This window comes from Cherax quadricarinatus, chromosome 5 (genome assembly GCF_038502225.1).
Source record: "Cherax quadricarinatus isolate ZL_2023a chromosome 5, ASM3850222v1, whole genome shotgun sequence".
Classification (NCBI taxonomy): domain Eukaryota; kingdom Metazoa; phylum Arthropoda; class Malacostraca; order Decapoda; family Parastacidae; genus Cherax; species Cherax quadricarinatus.
The window spans coordinates 71,851,835-71,878,161 of record NC_091296.1 but is presented as its reverse complement, the minus strand read 5'-3'; the positions used below and the strand labels follow the sequence as shown (position 1 = coordinate 71,878,161).

General features: G+C 40.6%; 1 protein-coding gene across 4 annotated transcripts in view; it reads right to left on the bottom strand.

Annotated features, from left to right (window-relative positions):
- RabX6 (RAS oncogene family member RabX6) overlaps positions 1 to 26,327 on the bottom strand; it is a 54,742-nt gene that overhangs the window by 19,237 nt on the left and 9,178 nt on the right. For all 4 annotated transcript variants that reach the window (XM_070104094.1, XM_070104075.1, XM_070104088.1 and 1 more), the window contains 3 exons: positions 15,777 to 15,964; positions 9,420 to 9,661; positions 5,911 to 6,110 (listed from right to left, as the gene is read on the bottom strand). In XM_070104094.1, coding sequence (XP_069960195.1) covers positions 5,912 to 6,110; positions 9,420 to 9,661; positions 15,777 to 15,956 — 621 coding nt within the window. In that variant the 5' untranslated portion in view covers positions 15,957 to 15,964 and the 3' untranslated portion in view covers position 5,911. The remainder of the gene's footprint in view (positions 1 to 5,910; positions 6,111 to 9,419; positions 9,662 to 15,776; positions 15,965 to 26,327) is intronic.

Genomic DNA, 26,327 nt, shown 5'->3' with positions numbered 1-26,327 from the left:
TTCTTATTCTTGTTTATTTCCTCTTATCTCCATGGGGAAGTGGAACAGAATTCTTCCTCCGTAAGCCATGCGTGTTGTAAGAGGCGACTAAAATGCCGGGAGCAAGGGGCTAGTAACCTCTTCTCCTGTATATATTACTAAATGTAAAAGGAGAAACTTTCGTTTTTCCTTTTGGGCCACCCCGCCTCGGTGGGATACGGCCGGTGTGTTGAAAGAAGAAAGGATTGATGGTGTCTTTTGTCTATCTAATAAATATGCAAGATTACAGGTATGCCTTGCTACTTCTACTTACACTTAGGTCACACTACACATACATGTACATGTTTATTTATACACACTCATCTGAGTTTTCTTTGATTTTTATCTTAACAGTTCTTGGTCTTATTACTTTTCCTTTTATATCCATGGGAAAGTGGAATAAGAATCTTTCCTCCGTAAGCCATCCGTGTTGTAAAAGTCAACTAAAATGCCAGGAACAATGGGCTAGTAACCCCTTTTCCTGTAATAATTACTAAAAAGAATAAGAAGAAGAAAATTGTCAAAGTGGGAAGTCTGAATGTGCGGTGATGTTGTGCAAATGATAAGAAAGAGATGATTGTGGATGCTATGAATGAGAAGAAGCTAGATGTCCTGGCTTTAAGTGAAACAAAGCTGAAGGGGGTGGGAGAGTTTCAGTGGAGAGGAATAAATGGGATTAGGTCAGGGGTTTCAAATAGAGTTAGAGCTAAAGAAGGAGTAGCAATAATGTTGAAGGATAAGTTATGGCAGGAAAAGAGGGACTACATATGTATTAATTCAAGGATTATGTGGAGTAAAATAAATGTTGGATGTGAAAAATGGGTTATAGTAAGTGTATATGCACCTGGAGAAGACAGAAGTGTAGAGGAGAGAGAGAGATTTTTGGAAATGTTGAGTGAATGCGTGGGGAGTTTTGAACCAAGTGCGAGAGTAATGGTGGTTGGGGATTTCAATGCTAAAGTGGGCAAAAATGTTGTAGAGGGAGTAGCAGGTAATTTTGGGGTGCCAGGGGTAAATGAAAATGGGGAGCCTTTAATTGAGTTATGTGTAGAAAGAGATTTGGTAATAAGTAATACATATTTTATGAAGAAGAGGATAAATAAATATACAAGGTATGATATAGCACGTAATGAATGTAGTTTATTAGATTATGTATTGGTGGATAAAAGGTTGATGGGTAGGCTTCAGGATGTACATGTTTATAGAGGGGCAACTGATATATCGGATCATTATTAAGTAGTAGCTACAGTTAGAGTAAGAGGTAGATGGGATAAGAAGAAAATGGCAACAACAAGCAAGAAGGTGGTGAAAGTGTATAAACTAAGGGAGGAGGAAGTTCGGGTGAGATATAAGCAATTATTGGCAGAAAGGTGGGCTGGTGCAAGTATGAGTAGTGGGGGGGGGGGGGGTGAAGAGGGTTGGAATAGTTTTAAAAATGAAGTATTAGAATGTGGGGCAGAAGTTTGTGGTTATAGGAGAGTGGGTACAGGAGGAATGAGGAGTGATTGGTGGAATGAAGAAGTAAAGGGTGTGATAAAAGAGAAAAAGTTAGCATATGAGAGGTTTTTACAAAGCAGAAGTGTTATAAGAAGAGTAGAGTATATGGAGAGTAAAAGAAAGGTGAAGAGTGGTGAGAGAGTGCAAAAGGAGAGCAGATGATAGAGTGGGAGAGGCACTATCAAGGAATTTTAATGAAAATAAGAAAAAATTTTGGAGTGAGTTAAACTAGTTAAGAAAGCCTATAGAACGAATGGATTTGTCAGTTAAAAACAGAGGAGGGGAGTTAGTAGATGGGGAGATGGAGGTTTTGGGTAGATGGCGAGAATATTTTGAGGAACTTTTAAATGTCGACGAAGAAAGGGAAGCGGTGATTTCATGCACTGGCCAGGGAGATATACCATCTTTTAGGAATGAAGAAGAACAGGATGCGAGTGTGGGGGAGGTGCGCGAGGCATTACGTAGAATGAAAGGGGCTAAAGCAGCTGGAACTGATGGGATCATGACAGAAATGTTAAAAGTAGGAGGAGATATAGTGTTGGAGAGGTTGGTATTTTTGTTTAATAAATGTATGAAAGAGGGGAAGGTACCTAGGGATTGGCAGTGAGTATGTATAGTCCCTTTATATAAAGGGAAGGGGGACAAAAGAGATTGTAAAAATTATAGAGGAATAAGTTTACCGAGTATAAAAGGAAAAGTGTATGGTAGGGTTATAATTGAAAGAATTAGAGGTAAGACAGAATGTAGGATTGCGGATGAGCAAGGAGGTTTCAGAGTGGGTAGGGGATGTGTAGATCAAGTATTTAGATAAAGGTAGGGAAGTTTTTATTGCATTTATGGATTTAGAAAACAGAAGCAAGGGGCTAGTAACCCCTTCTCCTGTATATATTACTAAACTTAAAAGGAGAAACTTTAGTTTTTTTCTTTTGGGCCACCCCACCTCGGTGGGACACGGCTGGTATGTTGAAAGAAGGAGGAGGATTTAGAAAAGGCATATGATAGAGTGGACAGGGGAGCAATGTGGCAGATGTTGCAAGTACAGTATTTAGAATAGGTGGTAAGTTACTAAATGCTGTAAAGAGCTTTTATGAGGATAGTGAGGCTCAGGTTAGGGTGTGTAGAAGAGAGGGAGACTACTTCTCGGTAAAAGTAGGTCTTAGACAGGGATGTGTAATGTCACCATGGTTGTTTAATATATTTATAGATGCGGTTGTAAAAGAAGTAAATGCTAGGGTGTTCGGGAGAGGGGTGGGATTAAATTATGGGGAATCAAATACAAAATGGAAATTGGCACAGTTGCTTTTTGCTGATGATACTGTGCTCATGGGAGATTCTATAGAAAAATTGCAAAGGTTAGTGGATGAGTTTGGGAGTGTGTGTAGAGGTAGAAAGTTGAAAGTGAACATAGAAAAGAGTAAGGTGATGAGGGTATTAAATGATTTAGATAAAGAAAAATTAGATATCAAATTGGGGAGGAGGAGTATGGAAGAAGTGAATGTTTTCAGATACTTGGGAGTTGACGTGTCGGCGGATGGATTTATGAAGGATGAGGTTAATCATAGAATTGATGAGGGAAAAAAAAGGTGAGTGGTGCGTTGAGGTATACGTGGAGACAAAAAACATTATCTATGGAGGCAAAGAAGGGAATGTATGAAAGTATAGTAGTACCAACACTCTTATATGGGTGTGAAGCTTGGGTTGTGAATGCAGCAGCGAGGAGGAGGTTGGAGGCAGTGGAGATGTCCTGTCTAAGGGCAATGTGTGGTGTAAATATTATGCAGAAAATTCGGAGTGTGGAAATTAGGAGAAGGTGTGGAGTTAATAAAAGTAGTATTAGTCAGAGGGCTGAAGAGAGGTTGGTGAGGTGGTTTCGTCATTTAGAGAGAATGGATCCAAGTAGAATGACATGGAAAGCATATAAATCTGAAAGGGAAGGAAGGCGGGGTAGGGGTCGTCCTCGAAAAAGTTGGAGGGAGGGGGCTAAGGAGGTTTTGTGGGTGAGGGGCTTGGACTTTTAGCAAGCGTGCGTGAGTGTGTTAGATAGGAGTGAGTGGAGACGAATGGTATTTGGGACATGACGATCTGTTGGAGTGTGAGCAGGGTAATATTTAGTGAAGGGATTCAGGGAAACTGGTTATTTTTATATAGCCGGACTTGAGTTCTGGAAATGGGAAGTACAATGCCTGCACTCTAAAAGAGGGGTTCGGGATATTAGCAGTTTGGAGGGATATGTTGTGTATCTTTATAGGTATATGCTTCTAAACTGTTGTGTTCTGAGCACCTCTGCAAAAACGGTGATTATGTGTGAGTGAGGTAAAAGTGTTGAATGATGATGAAAGTATTTTCTTTTTGGGGATTTTCTTTCTTTTTTGGGTCACCCTGCCTCGGTGGGAGACGGCAGACTTGTTAACAAAAAAAAAAATGCTGATATTATTTATACAATTATTACAATATTGCATGACAGTAAATCTTTATTTTTTGGTTTGAATAAAAATTCATTATGTGAATTAAAAATCAAAATGGAATTCATTTGTAAAACCTGAAAATGTAACTAATGAACAGAGGAAATGTTAGTTTAGTGCCAGGAATGCCTGCATTGTTTATTCTGGACCCTATTTTGAAGTTGGAATATTTTGAACTTTGCACTAAATTGGCCAAATTGCCAATTTCCAATCACTTTATTTTGTAGTTGAAACAGCTGAGTTGGCGATTTCTTGTGCTCAGTTGATAGAATAGAAGTAATACTAGTAAAATAGCTAAGAATTTGATCGACTGGAATAAGGTAATTGGCCTAAAATGGGAGTCAAAGTCGGCAAAATCGCCAATGCGTAAATATCGCTGACACATCAAAATTCGCGAGAGCAAAATTTCGTCAATTTTCCATCAAATGTCGTGCTTTTTGTTTTATTACCTTCAGAAAAAGATTCTCTACCATTTCATACGAAAAAATAACAAAATTATTTTTTGAAAATTCTGTGATACTGGTGCGCACTTTGAAATTTGACCTCTGGACCCTGAAAGGGTTAACAGAGGGGAGTTGATAACCCAAGAAACCCTGTGTGTGTGGTTTAATTTCATCTATGACCCTTAGGTTTTTCTCCAGGATGTGACCTAAAACAGGCAACTAACCCTAGTTATCTATTTACTAAATCCAGGACTGAACCTAGGTGCCTTTGGTTGTAAAATATTTATGTAAATTGATCTACAGTACTGATGTATGCATAAGAACAGGTTTTTTAACTAATTTGTCATTTGAGATATGCATAACTTTCTAAAAGTCATCAATTAATGTTTGCAATATTATTTTGCAGACTAATGCTACTCAAAGTATTAAATGTTGTAATCCTAGCAGTCACATACACTGTATAAACTTTTGGAGAATGGATAAAAATGTTTTACAGCTAAAGATGACAGAAACCCAAATACGTATGTTCTTTCTTTCTTTCAACACACCAGCCGTATCCCACCGAGGTGGGGTGGCCCAAAAAGAAAAAGAAAAAGTTTCTCTTTTTAAATTTAGTAATTTATACAGGAGAAGGGGTTACTAGCCCCTTGCTCCTGGCATTTTATTCGCCTCTTACAACACGCATAGCTTACGGAGGAAGAATTCTGTTCCATTTCCCCATGGAGATAAGAGGAAATAAACAAGAACAAGAACTAGAAAGAAAATATCAGAAAACCCAGAGGAGTGTGTGTATATATATGCTTGTACATGTATGTGTAGTGTGACCTAAGTGTAAGTAGAAGTAGCAAGACGTACCTGAAATCTTGCATGTTTATGAGACAGAAAAAAGGACACCAGCAATCCTACCATCATGTAAAACAATTACAGACTTTTGTTTTACACTCACTTGGCAGGATGGTAGTACCTCCCTGGGCGGCTGCTGTCTACCAACCTACTACCTAGAAATACGTATGTATCTCTGCTAATAGCAAGTCTGTCATATTTTTCTTATATGATAAATTTTATTTCTTTAATAAATAAAACTTTACTGGCCAGTACAGTTAGGCAATGTATATACTTTATCATGATTTCTGGGCAAAGAATCGAGCTTCTGTCATTCCTTGTGTAGAATAACCCACATGGGTTTAGTGTTTTACGTAAAGGAAAAAAGTTTTTGAATACCATCCATAGAACAATTTCAAAAGAACTTACCATTACATCTGTAGTAAAATTTATTAATTTGGTTTCTGCAACTTCTGCCAGATAAAATATGAAAAGAGCAAGTTGTATATTATATATGCAGCAATTCCAAAGGACTGTCTTTCCCTTTGAATTAGAGAGCTAATTATCAGGCTTCACTGTGTTAAGACTTCGTCACATAAGTGATCAATGACAGCTTATCTTTTCTAACCTTAAAAGTAAATGTGAACTAGTTTCTATTTAAGTCTCACCTCAGCATAAACATGAGTCTTCAGGTTCACCTTCTGGGGGTGTCACTTTAAAAGAATCCTTGTTCATCGTCTCTAGTTCTTTCCGAGATCTGTTTGAGTCACAAAGTTGTCTTGCTATGTCAGCAAACATTTCTTCTACACCTGCACCAGTTTTGCACGATGTCTTGTATATTCCAGATATAAGGTTATGACACTGTTCACTGCAATAAAATAGAAATTTAAACAATACTGACTAATATTTTGTTAAGTCATCATAGTATGAGTACAATGATAAATACAACACCTCTTCTTAATTCTTAAAAAGTAATCTTCCACTAAAAAACAGCATAGACAAAATTTTCTTAATATACAGTATCTCCTTGCAAACTCTAAACATTACCTCATAACCAAGGCTCAATTAGCCATTTTTTATTTTTTAACACACCAGCCATCTCCCACCAAGGTAAGGTGACCCAAAAGAAGAAACACTCTCAACATCATTCACTCTATCACTGTCTTGCCAGAGGTAGGCAGATACTACAGTTCAGATGCCCCTCCAAACTATAAATATCTCCACCCCTCCAGAGTGCAGGCACTGTACTTTCCACCTCTGGTTTCCCTAAATTCCTTCACAAAAGGTAAACCTGCTCACACTCCAACAACTCGTCAAGTCACAAAAATCATTGCCTTCACTCACTCCTATCTAACGTGCTCATACATGCATGCTGGATGCTACATGTCTTAATCTAGCTCTCCAATAGTTGTTCTTTTTTTACTCCTTATACTGTACAATAGTGTCTCTTCACAAAATAAATCTCCCATCCTTCCAGGGCCTTAAGGGACAAGTTTGCTTGAAAACCAGAATAAATCCCAGAGAAGGTGATAATGATGTTATTTAATTCATGTAATCCAAAATAAAGTTTTAGAGATATCTGAAATGTGAGAAAGCTACTGCTGAGTATAAGGGTAAGTTTAAAACCATCACAGGATTATTGAACATTATTGGAAGGTTGCATTAATGCTGCACATTACAAAGCTAGGTAGGAAAACTGCAGCAGCCCAGCTAGTCAAATCATACTGGTAGCTAGACTCAACCCATACATGAGAAACTTGTACATATATTATGCATACAGTACAGTATGACAAAAACTGGTAATTTTAAAAATACTTTTAACAGATATTTTAGCCACAGCAAGTTTTATCAATGTGAGTGAAAAAAAATACATAAAAACTTTCCCTGCTCCAAGCGTCATTGAAAATTACCACTTGTTGGCTGATGCCATTGTTTACCTACATACATTATGTTGCTATGCCCATCTTGGAGCATACAGCACCAGTATGGAACCTGCACCTGAACAAGCATGTTAAGAAATTGGACAAAGTGAAGAAGTATGCAACAAGGCTTCTTCTTGAGATAAGGGGCATGAGCTATGAGGAGAAACTAACAGAATTGGACCTAATGATATTGTAAGACCAAAGAACCAGGAGAGGACATGACAGCAACATACAAAATACCAGGGGGAATTAAAAGGGTAGACGGATAGGTTGTCTGAGAAGCGAGAAACGGGAACTCAGGGACATGGCTGGAAGTTTATGTCACAGATGAGCCACAGGTATGTTAGGAAGTATTTCTCCAGTCTCTGAGTGGTCGGAAAGTAGAACGATTTTGGTGAAGAATTGGTGGAGGAAGGCTCCACACACAGTTTTAACCATTTCGGTGTTGGCCCCATTATATGATGGCTCAGAAGCCAGTGTTGGTCCCGTAGTACAACGCCATGAGCTCAGCTCACTCAGATAAGCTGTAAGTGTAAATTTGGGCCTAGATATGAGAGAATGAGTTTATGCAATAAGTGTGCATCATATAAAGAAAATCCTGCAGCACGCAGTGCATAACGAGAAAAATAACTGCGACAGTATTTTTGTTTTTTATGGTTGAAGTCTTGGTTTTTTGGTCTCAATTGATAGAATGGAAGATATACTACAGAAATAGAGATGATTTTGATTGGTTTCAGGGCTGAAAGTAGTTTGAAATTGAGCTTAAAGTGGCAGAAATGTTCAATTTTTGCTGGTATTCCAGAGTACACAAATGGCATCACTTGTCCCATACATTTCCAGCTTGCTTGTCTAATATGCATTTAGTAATTCACTGACATTATTTATACAATTATTACAATAATGCAGTAGTCTGCATAACAGTAAATCTATTTTTTGTGCAAGTAAGTATAATCATGGGGGAGTGCTAAAACCATAGGATTATACAGCACATGTGGGGAGGGGGGATGGAAGATATTCAGGCTCAATTCAGGGAACTGGAGCACAGATCCAATTCCCTAGATCAAGAGTCCCTCACCCGTGTCAAGGAACCTCCTTTGAGGGGTTGCGTGAATAAAAATTCAAAATGTGGGGCTTGGAGACCTGACTAAAGAACGGAGAAATTTTTTGTTTTTAGTGCCAGGAATATCTACACTGTTTATTCTGGACCCTATATTTAAATTGGCAATTTTTTAATTTTGTGTGAAACTGGCCAAATTACTGATTTCTGATCACTTTATTGGGTAGTTCAAATAGGTAAATAGGCAGTTTCTTGTACTCGATTGACAGAAGAAATACTAGTGAAATAGTTATGAGTTTGGTTGATTGGAACAATGGAAGTGGCCAAAAATAGGGGTCATAGTGGGCGAAATTGCCAATGCGTAAATGTTGCCGAGATCGCTAACTTTGCAAGAGTATAATTCTGCAAGTTTTCCATCAAATTTTATACTTTTGGTTTCATTGCCTTTTTTTGAAAACTGTTCGACCCTGACAGCAAGTTTGAGATTGGGGGTCTTGGCCCTGAAAGGGTTAAGAGCAAGTATGATATGGTCCACAATAGGTAAATAGGCAGTTTCTTGTACTCAATTGACAGAAGAAATACTAGTGAAATAGTTATGAGTTTGGTTGATTGGAACAATGGAAGTGGCCAAAAATAGGGCTCATAGTGGGCGAAATTGCCAATGCGTAAATGTTGCCAAGATCGCTAACTTTGCAAGAGTATAATTCTGCAAGTTTTCCATCAAATTTTATACTTTTGGTTTCATTGCCTTTTTTTGAAAACTGTTCGACCCTGACAGCAAGTTTGAGATTGGGGGTCTTGGCCCTGAAAGGGTTAAGAGCAAGTATGATATGGTCCACAAGGTTAAGAGGGAGTGAATCTAAAGAGTGGTAAGTTAAGAGGCAGGGCCAAGATCTGAGAATCAACCCCTGCAACCACAAGTAAGTGATTATCAACCCCTTTTGGGGAAGGGAAAAGGATCAAAATGTTAACACCAAAAGGCCACACAATTCGTTATGGTTCCTTTGTTTAGCATATCTGTTTAGGTGGATTTGAAGGTACATTAACTCATATATTTTCAATTTCATACTAAAGTTTTGTGCACTTGTTTCATGTTATTTAGTTAAGGAACTGAAAAGGGGTAAACAGTAGGATTATCAGAGAACTGAATACCCTGGTACTATGTAATTATCACAAATAGAACTGAACAGTTGCCTACCAAAAGTTTTCCATATCAGCATCAGTGACTTGAATTTGACTCTTGAGATCATACTTGTTACCACAGAGGAAAATCTTGGCATTCTCCGCATATGTTACAATATCGAGAAGATGCTGCGAGAGAATGTTGAAAGAATCAGGATTATCTAGTGCAAACACCAGAATAGCTCCCTCAGCAAATTTGTAATACGAGGATGTTATGCTGGCTACTCTCTCCATTCCACCGGTATCCCAAAGCTGGAGCTGAAAGCATTATGAACATATTTGAATGATTTTGGGGGTCACGAATATATTTATTCAAATTCAAATTTTTATTTCTTTGTATAGCATACACTGTGTGATTTACATCATATAAAATATTGTTAAGCACAAAGAAAGCCACTGGCATGCCTGAGGATTTCGAACAGACTAATCCTAAGGCTAAAAGACTTAAAATTAGATATAGGTTATGGAGTGGTAAACTTTAATTATTCATTATTTTACATTATTACAAAACAGTTTTATTAGTTGCATTTCATGAGTTGGAACCATTCAACTCAATAAAATACATGTACAGTAGAACCCCCCATATCCACAGATTTGGTATCCGCAGTTTCAGTTATCCACGGTTTACTATGGCCCAAAAACTTTTCTTAATTTTGCATAATAATGGTCCCAAAGTGCAAAAGTAGAGAAGCTGGCAGTTCTTTAAAGCCTAAGAGAAACTGTGAAGTGCTTCCTATCAGTGAAAAAGTGATAATTCTCCACTTACTGTGCATAATTTATCAATTAAACTTTATAATAGGTATGTACAGGACTTGTATATAGGGTTTGCTACTATTTGCAGTTTTGGTATCCATGGTAGGTCCTTGGAACATATCCCTCACAGATACGGGGGGGCTCTACTGTATATATCATAAAAATTATTGCATAAAAATAAAGGCAAATAACTATGGTAGTGCCAAAAGGTGCAATAAAAGTAGATACAGTGCTATTTCTTAAGTGCACCCAATATCCCTACCCTACATACACAGGCACACATGAATTGAAAAAGAAAATGATGCATAGGTGCAGATAAAAAAAAAAAAAAAAAAATTGTCAGAAAGGAAGCCCCTCACAATAAATGAGAAGGGCCTAGAAGTATGAAGGATATAAGTGTAAGGGAGAAGCAGCAGAGTTAAAGGAAGACCAAAGGTGTGGAGAAAATTCTCCAGTAAAGGGCCTCTCAGCCCCATGAAGGATTTCGCCCTCCCAGAAGGGGCTAGTGGACTCTTCCTTCCTCACAAACAGCTTTATTAAACCCACATGTATGAACCATAGAGTCACGAGACAAGCTTTCCTCTCCTTGATCGAGTTCTTGATCAAGTACACAGTGAGGGTTAAATGAGAGTAATTACTCTTCTCTCCTTAGCAGGAAAATTAAGGGAAAACCTGCACCCCACTTTATCTACAAGTTGGGGCTATTATGAATTCTAATAAATAAATAAATAAATAAATAAATAAATAAATAAATAAATAAATAAATAAATAAATATATATATATATATATAAATATATATATATATATATATATATATATATATATATATATATATATATATATATATATATATATTTATTTATATATATATATATATATATTTATTTATTTATTTATTTATTTATTTATTTATATATTTATTTATTTATTTATAATATATATATATATATATATATATATATATATATATATATATATATATATTTTTTTTTTTTCAACAAGTTGGCCGTCTCCCACCGAGGCAGGGTGACCCAAAAAAGAAAGAAAATCCCCAAAAAGAAAATGCTTTCATCATCATTCAACACTTTCACCACACTCACACATAATCACTGTTTTTGCAGAGGTGCTCAGAATACAACAGTTTAGAAGCATATACGTATAAAGATACACAACATATCCCTCCAAACTGCCAATACCCCAAACCCCTCCTTTAAAGTGCAGGCATTGTACTTCCCATTTCCAGGACTCAAGTCCGACTATATGAAAATAACCGGTTTCCCTGAATCCCTTCACTAAATATTACCCTGCTCACACTCCAACAGATCGTCAGGTCCCAAGTACCATTCGTCTCCATTCACTCCTATCTAACACGCTCACTCACGCTTGCTGGAAGTCCAAGCCCCTTTCCCACAAAACCTCCTTTACTCCCTCTCTCCAACCCTTTCGAGGACGACCCCTACCTCGCCTTCCTGTCCCTATAGATTTATATGCTTTCCATGTCATTCTACTTTGATCCATTCTCTCTAAATGACCAAACCACCTCAACAACCCCTCTTCTGCCCTCTGACTAATACTTTTATTAACTCCACACCTTTTCCTAATTTCCAAACTCCGAATTTTCTGCATAATATTTACACCACACATTGCCCTTAGACAGGACATCTCCACTGCCTCCAACCGTCTCCTCGCTGCTGCATTTACCACCCAAGCTTCACACCCATATAAGAGTGTTGGTACTACTATACTTTCATACATTCCCTTCTTTGCCTCCATAGATAACATTTTTTGACTCCACATATACCTCAATGCACCACTCGCCTTTTTTCCCTCATCAATTCTATGATTCCACCGACCTCATCCTTCATAAATCCATCCACCGACACGTCTGAACTCCCAAGTATCTGAAAACATTTATTTCTTCCATACTCCTCCTCCCCAATTTGATATCCAATTTTTCTTTATCTAAATCATTTGATACCCTCATCACCTTACTCTTTTCTATGTTCACTTTCAACTTTCTACCTTTACATACATTCCCAAACTCATCCACTAACCTTAGCAATTTTTCTTTAGAATCTCCCATAAGCACAGTATCATCAGCAAAAAAAACTGTGTTAATTCCCAATTTGAATTTGATTCCCCCAAATTTAATCCCACCCCTCTCCCGAACACCCTAGCATTTACTTCTTTTACAACCCCATCTATAAATATATTAAACAACCATGGTGACATTACACATCCCTGTCTACGACCTACTTTTACCGGGAAGTAGTCTCCCTCTCTTCTACACACCCTAACCTGAGCCTCACTATCCTCATAAAAACTCTTTACAGCATTTAGAAACTTACCACCTATTCCATATACTTGCAACATCTGCCACATTGCTCCCCTATCCACTCTATCATATGCCTTTTCTAAATCCATAAATGCAATAAAAATTTCCCTACCTTTATCTAAATACTGTTCACATATATGCTTCAATGTAAACACTTGATCTACACATCCCCTACCCACTCTGAAACCTCCTTGCTCATCCGCAATCCTACATTCTGTCTTACCTCTAATTCTTTCAATTATAACCCTACCAAACACTTTTCCTGGCATACTCAATAAACTTATTCCTCTATAATTTTTACAATCTCTTTTGTCCCCTTTCCCTTTATATAAAGGGACTATACATGCTCTCTGCCAATCCCTAGGTACCTTCCCCTCTTTCATACATTTATTAAACAAAAGTACCAACCACTCCAACACTATATCCCCCCTTGCTTTTAACATTTCTGTCATGATCCCATCAGTTCCAGCTGCTTTACCCCCTTTCATTCTACGTAATGCCTCACGTACCTCCCCCACACTTACATTCTGCTCTTCTTCACTCCTAAAAGATGGTATACCTCCCTGACCAGTGCATGAAATTACCACCTCCCTTTCTTCCTCAACATTTAAAAGTTCCTCAAAATATTCTCGCCATCTACCTAATACCTCCCTCTCCCCATCTACTAACTCCCCTACTCTATTTTTAACTGACAAATCCATACTTTCCCTAGGCTTTCTTAACCTGTTTAACTCACTCCAAAATTTTTTCTTATTTTCATTAAAATTTCTTGACAGTGCCTCTCCCACTCTATCATCTGCTCTCCTTTTGCACTCTCTCACCACTCTCTTCATCTTTCTTTTACTGTCCATATACTCTGCTTTTCTTATAACACTTCTGCTTTGTAAAAACCTCTCATAAGCTAACTTTTTCTCTTTTATCACACCCTTTACTTCATCATTCCACCAATCACTCCTCTTTCCACCTGCCCCCACCCTCCTATAACCACAAACTTCTGCCCCACATTCTAATACTGCATTTTTAAAACTATTCCAACCCTCTTCAATCCCCCCACTACTCATCTTTGCACAAGCCCACCTTTCTGCCAACAGTCGCTTATATCTCCCCCGAACTTCCTCCTCCCTTAGTTTATACACTTTCACCTCCCTCTTACTTGTTGTTGCCACCTTCCTCTTTTCCCATCTACCTCTTACCCTAAATGTAGCTACAACTAAATAATGATCCGATATATCAGTTGCCCCTCTATAAACATGTACATCCTGGAGCCTATCCATCAACCTTTTATCCACCAGTACATAATCTAACAAACTACTTTCATTATGTGCTATATCATACCTTGTATATTTATTTACGCTCTTTTTCACAAAATATGTATTACTTATTACCAAACCTCTTTCTACACATAGCTCAATTAAAGGCTCCCCATTTTCATTTACCCCTGGCACCCCAAATTTACCTACTACTCCCTCCACAACATTTTTTCCCACTTTAGCATTAAAATCCCCAACCACAAGTACTCTCACACTTGGTTCAAAACTCCCCACGCAATTACTCAACATTTCCCAAAATCTCTCTCTCTCTCCTCTATACTTCTCTCTTCTCCAGGTGCATAAACGCTTACTATAACCCACTTCTCACATCCAACCTTTATTTTACTCCACATAATCCTTGAATTAATACATTTATAGTCCTTTTCCTGCCATAGCTGGTCCTTCAACATTATTGCTACTCCTTCTTTAGCTCTAACTCTATTAGAAACCCCTGACCTAATCCCATTTATTCCTCTCCACTGAAACTCACCCACCCCCTTCAGCTTTGTTTCACTTAAAGCCAGGATATCCAGCTTCTTCTCATTAATAACATCCACAATCATCTCTTTCTTATCATTTGCACAACATCCACACACATTCAAACTTCCCACTTTGACAATTTTCTTATTCTTTTTAGTAATTTTTACAGGAAAAGGGGTTACTAGCCCATTGTTCCCGGCATTTTAGTTGACTTTTACAACACGAATGGTTTACTGTCATAGTTTAGTGCTTCCTTTTGATCATAATAATAATAATAATCCAACTGTCACAAATATTCCTAGGCTACTTGCTATGTCGAGGAATCAAGACCCAAATGTGCATGCGTTTCTTACCATTTCAAATGGCCTCATTAATGCTATATAAATTCTTATCAGGGCAGTGAATGAAAGTTCTGAATCCCAGAATTCAAGCAGTGATTTTGACATTCCATAGACAATTAAGAACATAAAGGTGTCATGGAATGAGATGAAAAATTATAGTCTACTATTGAAAATGTTTCTTTATTTCCCACACTAAGGACATGATATTGTGGAACTAGCACTTTGAATAGGGAGAGAATCAATACACAAATAACCCGCACATAAAAGAGAGAAGCTTACGACGACGTTTCGGTCCGACTTGGACCATTGACAAAGTCACACTGTGTGACTTTGTCAATGGTCCAAGTCGGACCGAAACGTCGTCGTAAGCTTCTCTCTTTTATGTGCGGGTTATTTGTGTATCGTTCCAGTCACGGTATTGTGCCTTTTTGTTATTTATTTGAGAGAATCAATGATATGGAGGAAGGCAGATAAACTAATGCAGGAGTATGACATAGAACTAATTATGGAAGAAGTGCTGGATAAACATCTACAAAAAGGGGAAACATGAAAAGGAAAGAAATCAAGAAGAGTAACTGCTTACATTGCATAATAATTATATACCATACCACTTACACAATACAAGAGTACAAGTGATTTAATTAAATAGAAACTGGATTTGAATCAATTACACTGCCCTAGCATGAACTGTATACTGTAATTTTATGCAGGGTAACACAATGAAGAGAAAATACAGAATATTTTGCCACTCCAAGACAACTATTAACTTTTGTAAAAGAAGCACAGCCATTAATCTAAGCCTAGTAAACTGACATCAACACCCTTGTACAAAATTATCAATTGCTAAAAGTGTGGGCTGCTAGAATGTAAGATAAGTTGTACTGTATATTACTAAATAATAAAGATGCAATTTTAGGTTGCTCGGTGATTTCCAAGAATGTAACTATCTCACAAAATAAGGATTTGAATGTGTAAATATTTTCATCTTTGCTACATCCAAGTTTGAACTAGTATTTTTATGCCTTTTGACAGAAGGCCTGACAAACACTAACACTATCTCATGTAAAATTTAACAACTCAGTGTGTTTGTTATATAGTGAAGTACTGCAGGTTCTAATCGTAACCTAAAACTTGGATGCATGCAAGCACATACCTTAACATTTTTGTCTCCAGTGAGATACACCTTTTCATAATGGTCTAGTCCCAATGTAGATTTCCTGTCTGTTGCTGTAACAAATGTATTTGTGGCATAACGTCGGAAAAGTGAACTTTTTCCCACTCCATACTCTCCACATAGAATTATTTTCTGCTCTGGTACTTTCACACTTGCCATTTTTACTTCTGAAACAATAAATAAAAACCAGCATAAAATTTTGTATTGTACTGCATATGTAACAAGGGCAACAATAAACATTTAATAGCAAAGAAGCAATACATATACAATACAGTAGTATTCTAAGAATGAATGTAGCACTGTACAAGCATAATTAAATAATCTTCAGCACTGTACAAGCATAATTAAATAATCTTCAATGATTAGTCCAATGTGCTGTAAAGCATATTATTTGCACATAATTCCCAAACTTATTTATCTTATTCAATTATAAATTTTCAAGACAGGACACACAATTATTATTATAATCAAAAAGAAGCGCTAAGCCACAAGGACTATACAGCGCTGCAGGGCAGGAAGGAAGCGAGGGCATCAGGTGGCAAAAGGGAGATGGATGAGTAATAGGTTACGGATGACAGCGGGGTAGTGGATGGTGAAAGGGTAAAGGGCAGCAAGAGACTGAACTAGAAAGGGCTGAGGGGAGTGCGAAAAGTATCATCAGAGTTTGTGGAGTAAATCAGTCGTTGTCAAGAAGTCAATGAGAGAGTCAGGATTAAAGGAGGGTCCATCAGAAAGAAGGGAAGGTAAAGAGAGAGTAGTAGAACGAAGACGACATTGGAGGTAAATTCTGCGTGCTCGTTGATAGAGAGGGCAGTCTAACAGAATGTGGCTAATCGATACTGGAACTTGACACTGCTCACAGAGAGGAACAGGGTGCCTCTCCATGAGATACCCATGAGTAAGACGAGTGTGGCCAATGTGAAGGCGGGAGAGAGTGGTCTCCCAACCTCGGCACTGATGACAAGAAGACGGCCAGTAACCTATGCTCGGTTTAATAGAATGAAGTTTGTTACCGAGCAGAGTTGACCAACGTTGTTGCCAACGGGTGCGAAGGTGGGTAGCTATTGCAGCAAAATAGTCCAGAAATGGAACACCTCGATAGGAAATTGGTAGGTCATGTACTGCTGACCGCGCAGCAGTGTCTGCCTGTTCATTGCCCTGTACGTCGACATGACCAGGGACCCAACAAAAAACAATATCTTTATGTTTGGTAGAGATACGGCGTAGCCAAAGTTGGATACGGAGAACTAGGGGATGAGATGTATCAAATTTTCGTATAGCCTGTAGAGCACTAAGGGAGTCTGAGACTACTACAAATGATGACACAGGCATAGATGCAATACGAATAAGTGCTGCAAGAATGGCATACAGTTCAGCAGTAAAAATGCTAGCTAAAGATAGTAAATGCCCCCGCACGACGCTGTCCGGAAACACTGCTGCGAATCCGACGCCGTCTGAAGACTTAGAGCCATCTGTGTACACAGCGGTGGCATGAGAATGGGAGTGGAAGTGATCAAGAAAAAGAGAGCGGGAAGCCACCGTAGGCAGTTGAGTTTTCGAGCAAGGGAGTGAGAAAGAACAGACCCGAACAGCTGGAACTTCCCAGGGGGGTAGGGAAAAGTGAGATGCTACATGAACACATAAAGGTGGTAACTGAAGGGAAGACAAGAGTGAATGTAGGCGAAGAGAAAAGGGATGGAGCAAACATGGCCTGCGAACGAATAAAGAATGTCTACTAATATCGGTGACCATTCTATAAATGGAAGGATTGTGTAGATCGTGAGAGCGTACATAGTAGTGAAGGCAATGGGCATCACGGCGATCAGACAAGGATGGAACATTTGCTTCTGTATAGAGGCTCTCAACAGGGGAAGAGCGAAAAGCACCAAGGCACAAACGTAATCCTTGGTGATGGATAGAGTTAAGGCTAGAGAGTGTAGCAGGAGAGGCCGCGGAATAAATCTGGTCACCATAATCGAGCTTCGATAAAACGAGGGCTGAATGTAGGCGAAGCAGAGTTCGACGATCAGCTCCCCAGGAAAGATGAGCAGGGGTTTTAAGAAGGTTTAGCCGGCTGTGACAAGTTGCCTTCAGAGAGGTAATGTGAGGTTTCCAGGATAACCGACGGTCAAAGAGAAGGCCTAGAAACCTGACTGTATCACGTTCGGGGATACGGGAGCCATAGAGATACAAAGGATGATCGGAGATAACAGAGCGTCTAGTGAAAGTAATTTGGCGAGTTTTGGTACTTGAAAATTTAAACCCATGCGTGGTGGCCCAAGTGGAAACACGGTCGACCGCATGCTGGAGAGAAACTGCAATAAGGTGACAGTCAGCGCCTGCACAAGCAATAGCAAAGTCATCAACATAGAGTGATGACCAAATACTGGGTGGAAGAACAGAGGCCAAATCATTTATAGCAAGGAGAAAAAGTGTTGTGCTTAGAACACATCCCTGAGGGACACCTTCAGCTTGGACGAAGTCCGGGGAAAGAACATTATTGACTCGAACACGGAAATGTCTGTCAGTTAAAAAGTTCTTAAGGAAGGATGGTAGATTGCCTCGGAGGCCTAAGGAATGGGCCTGGGCCAAAATATTATACCTCCAAGTTGTGTCATATGCCTTCTCAAGGTCAAAAAATATGGCAATAACTGAGTGATTATTCGCAAAGGCATTACGAACTATGGTAGAACGACCCTTACGAAAGCCATATTGACTAGCGGAGAGACTTTTGTGTGTCTCTAAATACCACATTAAACGTCGATTTACGAGACGTTACATCACTTTGCAAACTGCACTAGTAAGAGCGATGGGGCGATAGTGGGAGGCATCATGTCCTGTAGTACCCGGTTTGCGGAAAGGGAGAACAATGGCAGATTTCCACAGCTGGGGAAGAACTCCTTGTGCCCAAATAAGATTGAAGAAGTGTAAGAGGACTACAAGGGCTGACCGATGTTAATGTTGTAACATATGAATATGAATGTCGTCAGGCCCAGCTGCCGATGATCGGCAAGCTGAGAGCGTTGCCTCCAGTTCTTGAAGTGTAAAAGGCACATTATACTGTTCTTCTCTGAGAGAAGAAAAGTCCAAGGGTACTAACTCTCTGGCAGACTTTGAGGAAAGAAACGAGGGGCATAGATGGAGCCCTCGGGAAATACGGACCAGATGTGTGCCAAGTTCAATGGCAATGTCGAGAGGGTTTGCTACATCAATACCAGCGACCCGTAGAACAGGAGCCGGGTCAGGAGAGTATTTACCACTCAATTTCCTCACTTTTTTCCAGACTGCACTCAAAGAAGAAGCAGAGGTGATGGTGGAAACATAGTCTCGCCAACAAGTGCGTTTAGCTTCACGGATGACACGGCGAGCGATCGCACGCTTCTGCTTAAAATCAAGAAGTCTCTCAGCGGTTCTATTGTACTGGTACCTGCCCCATGCAGCGCGTTTCAAACGTACTGCACGAGCACAAGCAGGAGACCACCAAGGCACGCACTTCTGAGAATGCCTGCCTGAGGTTTGGGGTATAGAATGAGAAGCTGCGGTATAAACTGACGTTGAGAAGATGTGTAGGAGCTCATCAATGGAGGATGAAGAAGGAACCTCACTAAAGGCAGTGAGGTGTGAGTCAAGATCCCAGTTTGCCCGATCAAATTGCCAGCGAGGGCTACGGAAAGGTGGCGAATAGGAAGGAGAAGTAAGAATGATCGGAAAATGATCGCTGTCATGTAAGTCTGGTAGAACAGACCAGGTGAAGTCTAGTGCAGTGGAGGAAGAGCAGACTGATAGATCGATGCAAGAGAGAGTATGAGTACGAGGATCAAAATGGGTGGGAGTACCCGTATTTAAAACATGGAGGGAGTGAGAGGCGAGAAAAGCCTCCAACTGGATGCCACGTGAGTCACAATGAGACCCCCCCCAGAGGAAATGGTGGGCATTAAAATCACCAAGTAACAGAAGTGGTGGCGGTAAGGATGAAACAAGAAAGGCAAAGTCTGGGATAGAAAATGCCCGAGAAGGACAGATATAAAGAACATATTGTAAACCACTTATTCAAGTGGATACGGGCTGCAGTGTAATGCAGCGAGGTATGGACAAATAGTTGACAGTACGGAATATCATTGCGTAGAAGAAGGGCACTTTCATTAAAGGTCCCATCTGAGAAAGAATCCGAAGAATACAATAAATTATAGCCTGAGATAGGTTGGAAAACAGCCAAGTGTAATTTTGGTTCTTGTAAGCAAGCACCAACAGGGGAAAACCTGGAAAGCAACATCTGAAGCTCACCCCGATTACCCCTGAGGCCGCGGATATTCCACTGTAAATAGGCCATGATTGGTGATGAAGAAAATACCAGGAATCTGTAGGTAAAGGCACCTACGGACTAGAGGGGTTAGAAAAGTCAACGTGTGGTGGCATTGGAAGACGTTCAAGTAGCGAAGGAACGGAGCATTGCGAAGAATGGGGTTGTGAAGATGGAGGAGAGGGAAGAGAAGGAACAGGAAGTGAATCAGTGTCCATTGAAGGTTTAGTCTCTGCAATATATTCTGAAATGGCTTCAAGTGTTTCTGAATTCAAAGATGAATGGGAGACCATATTGGAGATAGAAGGAGGAGGATGAGTAAAGATTGGGACAGTAATGGACTGTACCAAAGTAGAGGGGGACGAAAGAGTGTAAGGGACTGGAGATGAAGTGTGGGGGGGGGACAGAAGAGGCAGAAACCTGGGAGGTGGCAGAAGAGGGAGAAACTTGGGAGGGGACGGGGGTGGAAGGCATAGTACGAGGAGGAGGGTGAATTTCCACACTTGTAATAGAGCCAGAGAGAGGGGAAGAACTAGGTACAGAGACTGGAAAGGTAAAGTGTGGAGGTGGAAGAAGGGAAGGAAGGGGCAAAGAAGATTTGAGCAATGTGGATTTTTTGGACTTCTGAGTAGAGGGGCGATTGGTATTAGGTGTCATACGAGGTCTTGTCGATACTGGGGCTTGTGAGGAAGGACGCGAAGATGTGAGAACAGACTGACTTGTAGTCGGGACGTCAGAGCCAAGGACAGCAAAAGGATTAGATGCCGTAGTGGCTATGGGAGGGGTAACAACAGAGGAGGCTGCAGAAGATGGGACCCCAGAAGTGGGGGGATGTTTGGAAACACGAGAATAAGAAACACGGGGTAGTCTCCCTTGGAGGCGGAGATGAGTAACTGCCATAGCATAAGGGAGACCTTCTGCCTCTTTGAGGCAACGGATTTCACGTTCATTTAAGTAGACCTGGCAACGGCGGGAGTACGAAGGGTGAGCTTCATTACAATTAAGGCAAGATGGAGGTTGACTGCAAGATGTATTAGAATGGTCGTCGGCACCACAGACTGGGCATTCGGCCATAGATCTGCAATAATTCGCTGGGTGACCAAAACGCCAGCAATTTCTACATTGTTGCGGTGTAGGTATCACCTTTCGAACTTGTAACCGATGTCCCGCGACATATACAGAGGACGGGAGTTCTCGGCTGTCAAAAGTTAAACGAGCCACATTGCAAGATTAACGTCTCCGCCCCCGGGCAGGAAGGACATAAGTGTCTACTTTGAGGATTGGGAGATCCTGGAGTTCCAGCTGTTCAAAAATGTCATTGCCACATGACTGGAAATTCTGTTGGACTATGGTATAGGGCAGAATGACAGTACCACTACAAGAATTGAGAGAAAGATGTTTTTCAATAGTGATAGGAGTAGTATCGATATTCGAAAGGAGAGAAAGATCATGAGCTTGGGTAGCATTCTGGACAGTGACGATGCGCGTACCGCTCTTGAGAGCATGAAATGAAATATCTCTGCCAACATGACGCAGGAGCGCTTTGCCAATACTATGGTCAGAAAGGTAGGCAGAAGAAGAAGTCGGTCTTAAAGTAAAGAATTTAGTCCATTGTGTGGTCCGAAACTGAGCGTGGAGAGGGAGTGCTTGACGTGTCGGTCTTTTCCGAGTAGAATGGGAAGGTAACGAAGGAGCATCATCAGGAGATTGACGTTGGCGTTTGTTATGGGGCTATAGGACCCAACATGTATTTATAAGTAACAGTTACTCTGGAATACCTAATTATATTGAATTGATAGGGACTCAGTTCTATATGTCATAAGGGCTGATCAACCTTAGGAGTAGGACCGGAGTTGGTCCGGCATGAAATGGGCGGGCGATTCGAAAATTGCCTTACTGTAGAGGGAGAAGCCGGAAGCATAGTCAAAGGAGAGCGGAGTTCAGACAAATCGAAGGAGTCAGTCGAAGCCCCGGTACCTGAAGCGGGTGAGGAAAGAGCACCAACAAGAGGTACAGGGGCATCAGGAGTGTCCGAAGAGTGGTCTAAACACAAGGCAGGGTCAGAATGGGGTGCGGTATCAAGAAGGGGCCCGGGGGTAGTGGGTTCATGGACTAGGTTAGGTTACTCCTTTGCTTTTTGTTTTTAAGAAAAAAAAAGAAAGAAGAAAAGAAAATAAAAATAAAAAAAGAATAAAAAAAGGGGGAAGCGGGGAGGAATAGTTCCCAGGAGGAATGAAAGGGCCGGAAATCTCCCTCCGCGCCCAAGAGGACCTCAACACCGCTAGTAGCGCAGATGCAGCATGGAACCCGTGCCATACCCTACCCTTCATGCCAGTAAACCAGCAATCCGGGATAGCAACCTCACATCTGCCGAGCTACCTCGGTGGACAAAAGAGAGGGAGGCCGGATATCCGCCACAAAGCATACCTCCTTCGGCCACCACCCCCGGAATCCGAAAGGTGGCTTCCAGAGATACACCCATCGCCCGAAAGACACCCAAAGCTACTCCGGGATACCGGAGAGGGATCGGGACATCCCCAGGCAATCCAGATTCCACGGCAAACTATGCCACCGCCAAGAACCTCAACGGAATGGGATGGACCCCGGTGTCCTTTCCCCTACCTAGGAACTAGCGCGCCTGTGGGAGAAATCCCAAAGGCCAAAAAGAGGAAGGGCAAAAGGGAGGGGTGAGGAGGAGGAGGAGGAATGGAAAAAGGGGAGGATGGGGAGGATGGGATAGGGGAGGGGAGAATGGGGGGTAATTAGGTTCGGTCTGAGGAAGAAGACCGACAGGGCTAATTCCTCAGACCAAGAGCCTCTTCACCAAGCCAAGGAGCCCCCCTTGAAGAGGACAGGACACACAAGAAGAGCTTTATTTCTGTACCTACAACTACACAAGTACAGTCACTCATTTAAATGTCACACTCTCCCTTACCTCCCTCCCTCTCTCTCTCTCTCTCTCTCTCTCAGTGTCTCTCCCCCTTTCATTTTTTTTATTAATTTTTAATTAAACTCTGAAGGCAATTACTCATCACTGTTTCTTTCAAATTTAATAAGAGTATCAATTATGCAGTCTATTTTAAATTAAACTGGAGTTAGGAGGGTCACCTGAATTGTGATGTTGGTGCCCTTCTGGCAAGATAGTGATTGGAGGAGTGACAGTGAAAGTGTTTTCTTTGTTGTGTCACCTACCTTGGTGGGAGATGGTCAGTGGTAAAAAAATAAATAAAATAAAAATTTTGTCTAATCTGAGAGAGTTTTCAATATAAGACTTTGTTTCTTCACAACTGCCTATTTTCATAACTCATATACATTACAGAATGAAATTTTTATAGCCCAATCCCTATATAGTATCACGTTAGATATTCACCATATGACTAATAGTAACTAAGAAAAAACACAGTACTGTATGTGTACTATATAACTATAATTTCAGAATTTATTACCTAATTCACATAAAAATATACAGTATTGCAAATAGATCACATCAACGTGATGGTATTGTATACCATTAACATAATGCTAGTGTAAATAAATGAATATCAGTCTTTGTAGATTATTAACCCCTAAACTGTCCAAACACAGATCTACGTCCACGTGCGGGGAACTCTGAATGTAGATCTGTTTTTTTTTTACATGCTTTCAAATGGGGAAAATCAAGGTCGGAGCGCTATGCACGTGAACATAGATCTACGTTTGGACAGTTTAAGGGTTAAATGCTCCAGAGTTTATGTAAATTGTTCTACAGTCTTGTACCTGGGAAAACTGTTAGCCACATTAAGATCATAAAAAAAAGCATCAGGGGTCCTGGAGTGCTCACTTGGAATATGGCAAAGCTATTCACTACATACAGTAACACTGTACCTACCTTTTCTAACCCCAGCACTGTATGAGCTTGCATGCACTACTGTGCCCAGTTCAGTCTCCTTACCTCAGCTTCTCATCGCTGCTCTGCTGTTGTCAGTGGGTACATACATACCTGTCCAGGTTCATTTAACCACTAGAAACACTAACTGCAGGTGGAATCGTAACACGAGCTCCCAAAAAGAGGAAACAGCTGTTAAACCAAGGAAGAAAAAAACGGGGCAGTCTCTTATAACTGAAACCTGGGTTAGTATGAAGAGATAACTCTTCAGAGACCTAAAGAAAAGTCACAAATGATGTGTAAGAATATTGCACTCAACCCTGGGCAAAGAATGCACCAGAATACAGCAAGCCATAAGTAATGGCATCCTGTGATGTTTAGATCCTGCTATTGCATGCACACTCCAACACCAGAACAAGCAACAACAGGTTACAAGAGTATTGAATATACTATCTTTGGCTTAAGAGGAGGCACATAATAACCACATTCAAGATTATAAGATGCTATGAAAGAACTGACAAGGATGATTTGATAACTATCAACTATTCAAACACACTGTAAACAGTGTGTTTGATCAATGGAATAATTTTCTACTGAAGATGGAATTACACGAAATTAGCTTCGGTCCTGTGGCTACATATTATTTATTTGAAGCTACAGGAGCACGTCTAAGTTCATAAACATATGTGGATGACCCACCAGTGAGAAAGTCAAGAAATTAACCTAACAGTTGAAACATCCTTCTGTTCATCAACATAGGTAAATCACTCTGAAGGTTAATACCAGCCATGTGCACTAAGGCTGGTGAGGCACAAATGAGGGAGGTAATTAGGCAGTTTAGGATTAAAGAGTCACCTATGACATACTCCCAACACAGGCATGAACCTTGACTGAGTACCCTCTTCACAATTAAGTACACGAGTGGCTAGCTAAAGAGGGAGCAGAACATGTAATATAGTAGATTCAAAACTACTCTGGAGGAGGGGGCATGTGCCCACAGACATGTCCCGGTATTAGGCAGCATCTGCAGGAACACCCAGAGAAGAGGTAGGGCCTAGGCCGGGCCCTAACGACAACCTATGAGGATTCCTACCCCACACTAGACAATATTAGGACCTACTGGGAATGACCTCACCTCATATGATGCATGAAGGTTGCAAAGAAGACTCTGAAATGAGAATGATTTGGTATGCTAAATGCCTGAAAGATGCCCACTGGTTGGTGAGATGCATGCCCTCAAGAAACAGTGGCAGGGAAATATAGGCCACCACGAACTGAGTGCCTGCCATGCCCCAGCTGTTATGGATGCAGACCTAGGGAGGACATTTGCCTACATGGGTACAGGCCATACAGATGAAGCAGCACACCTCCATGCATAGACAAGGCAAACATTAGCCAAGAGACCAGAGGATGAGTTGATGAGCAGGCCAGTCTAACAAATGTCCTTTGGCCAAGAAGCCAAAAGGAAAGTGATTACAGTGGTCCCCAACCAGGTGAAGGGTAGAGCTGCTCAGTATCCCACAGGCAGTAAAGTTGACAGAAGTTTGCAAGTTGGGCACATGCCTGTTCTTGAGGAGGAATTCCACTTCAGGAATGGGAGTAAGGGTAGAGTCCTCATTACATATTGCCACAAACTAATTGAGCCTTTGAAGAGCATGAAATATTCCAGGAGGTCTTTTCTATGCAGTGTATAGCTAATTTGTCAGCTTGGGCAGAAGGTCCAGCTGATCTTAATGTAGTTGATAATCACCAAAAAGGACCACTTATGGACAGACTTCAGGTGCTGATGCACCAGGAACATTACCTCAATAACAGAGCAGACAAGTTCATCCCGGAAGAAGATGCCCAAATGCAGACTTGTCTAGAGTGCATCTATAGACTTGGATAGTTCAGACAGCCTTGCCAGAGTCAAACATCCGAAGCATGAATCCAACAACCATAGTAAGGTAATGCCAGAGGCAGGAATGATACAACCACACAGGAAGCTCTGAAAAATATTCTTGACAGATCTGTAGTGATAACATATCAATGAACAATAAGAGTCAGCCACAATTCTGGCTTCTTCACAGCTCAGGCCCCCCAGTTAAAGGGCAGTCTGGAGCCCTCCACCAAAAAGAAATAGAAGTTGAAGGTCCACAGGAGAAACAAGCCATAGCCGGAGAAGAAAAGAGCCATATCAGAGGTCACAATAGCAACAGTCAGCTCTGCAGTATGCTCATGGTGCTACAGGATGACAATCCTGGGATAAGTATCCAGATCCACAAGAGGAAGTGGGCAGAGGTGAGACTTCCCAGACAAGAAAAAGAAGATAAAGAGCTGCCAGATGAACACTGAGCTGAGGAAGTCAGAGTTGACAATATGCACA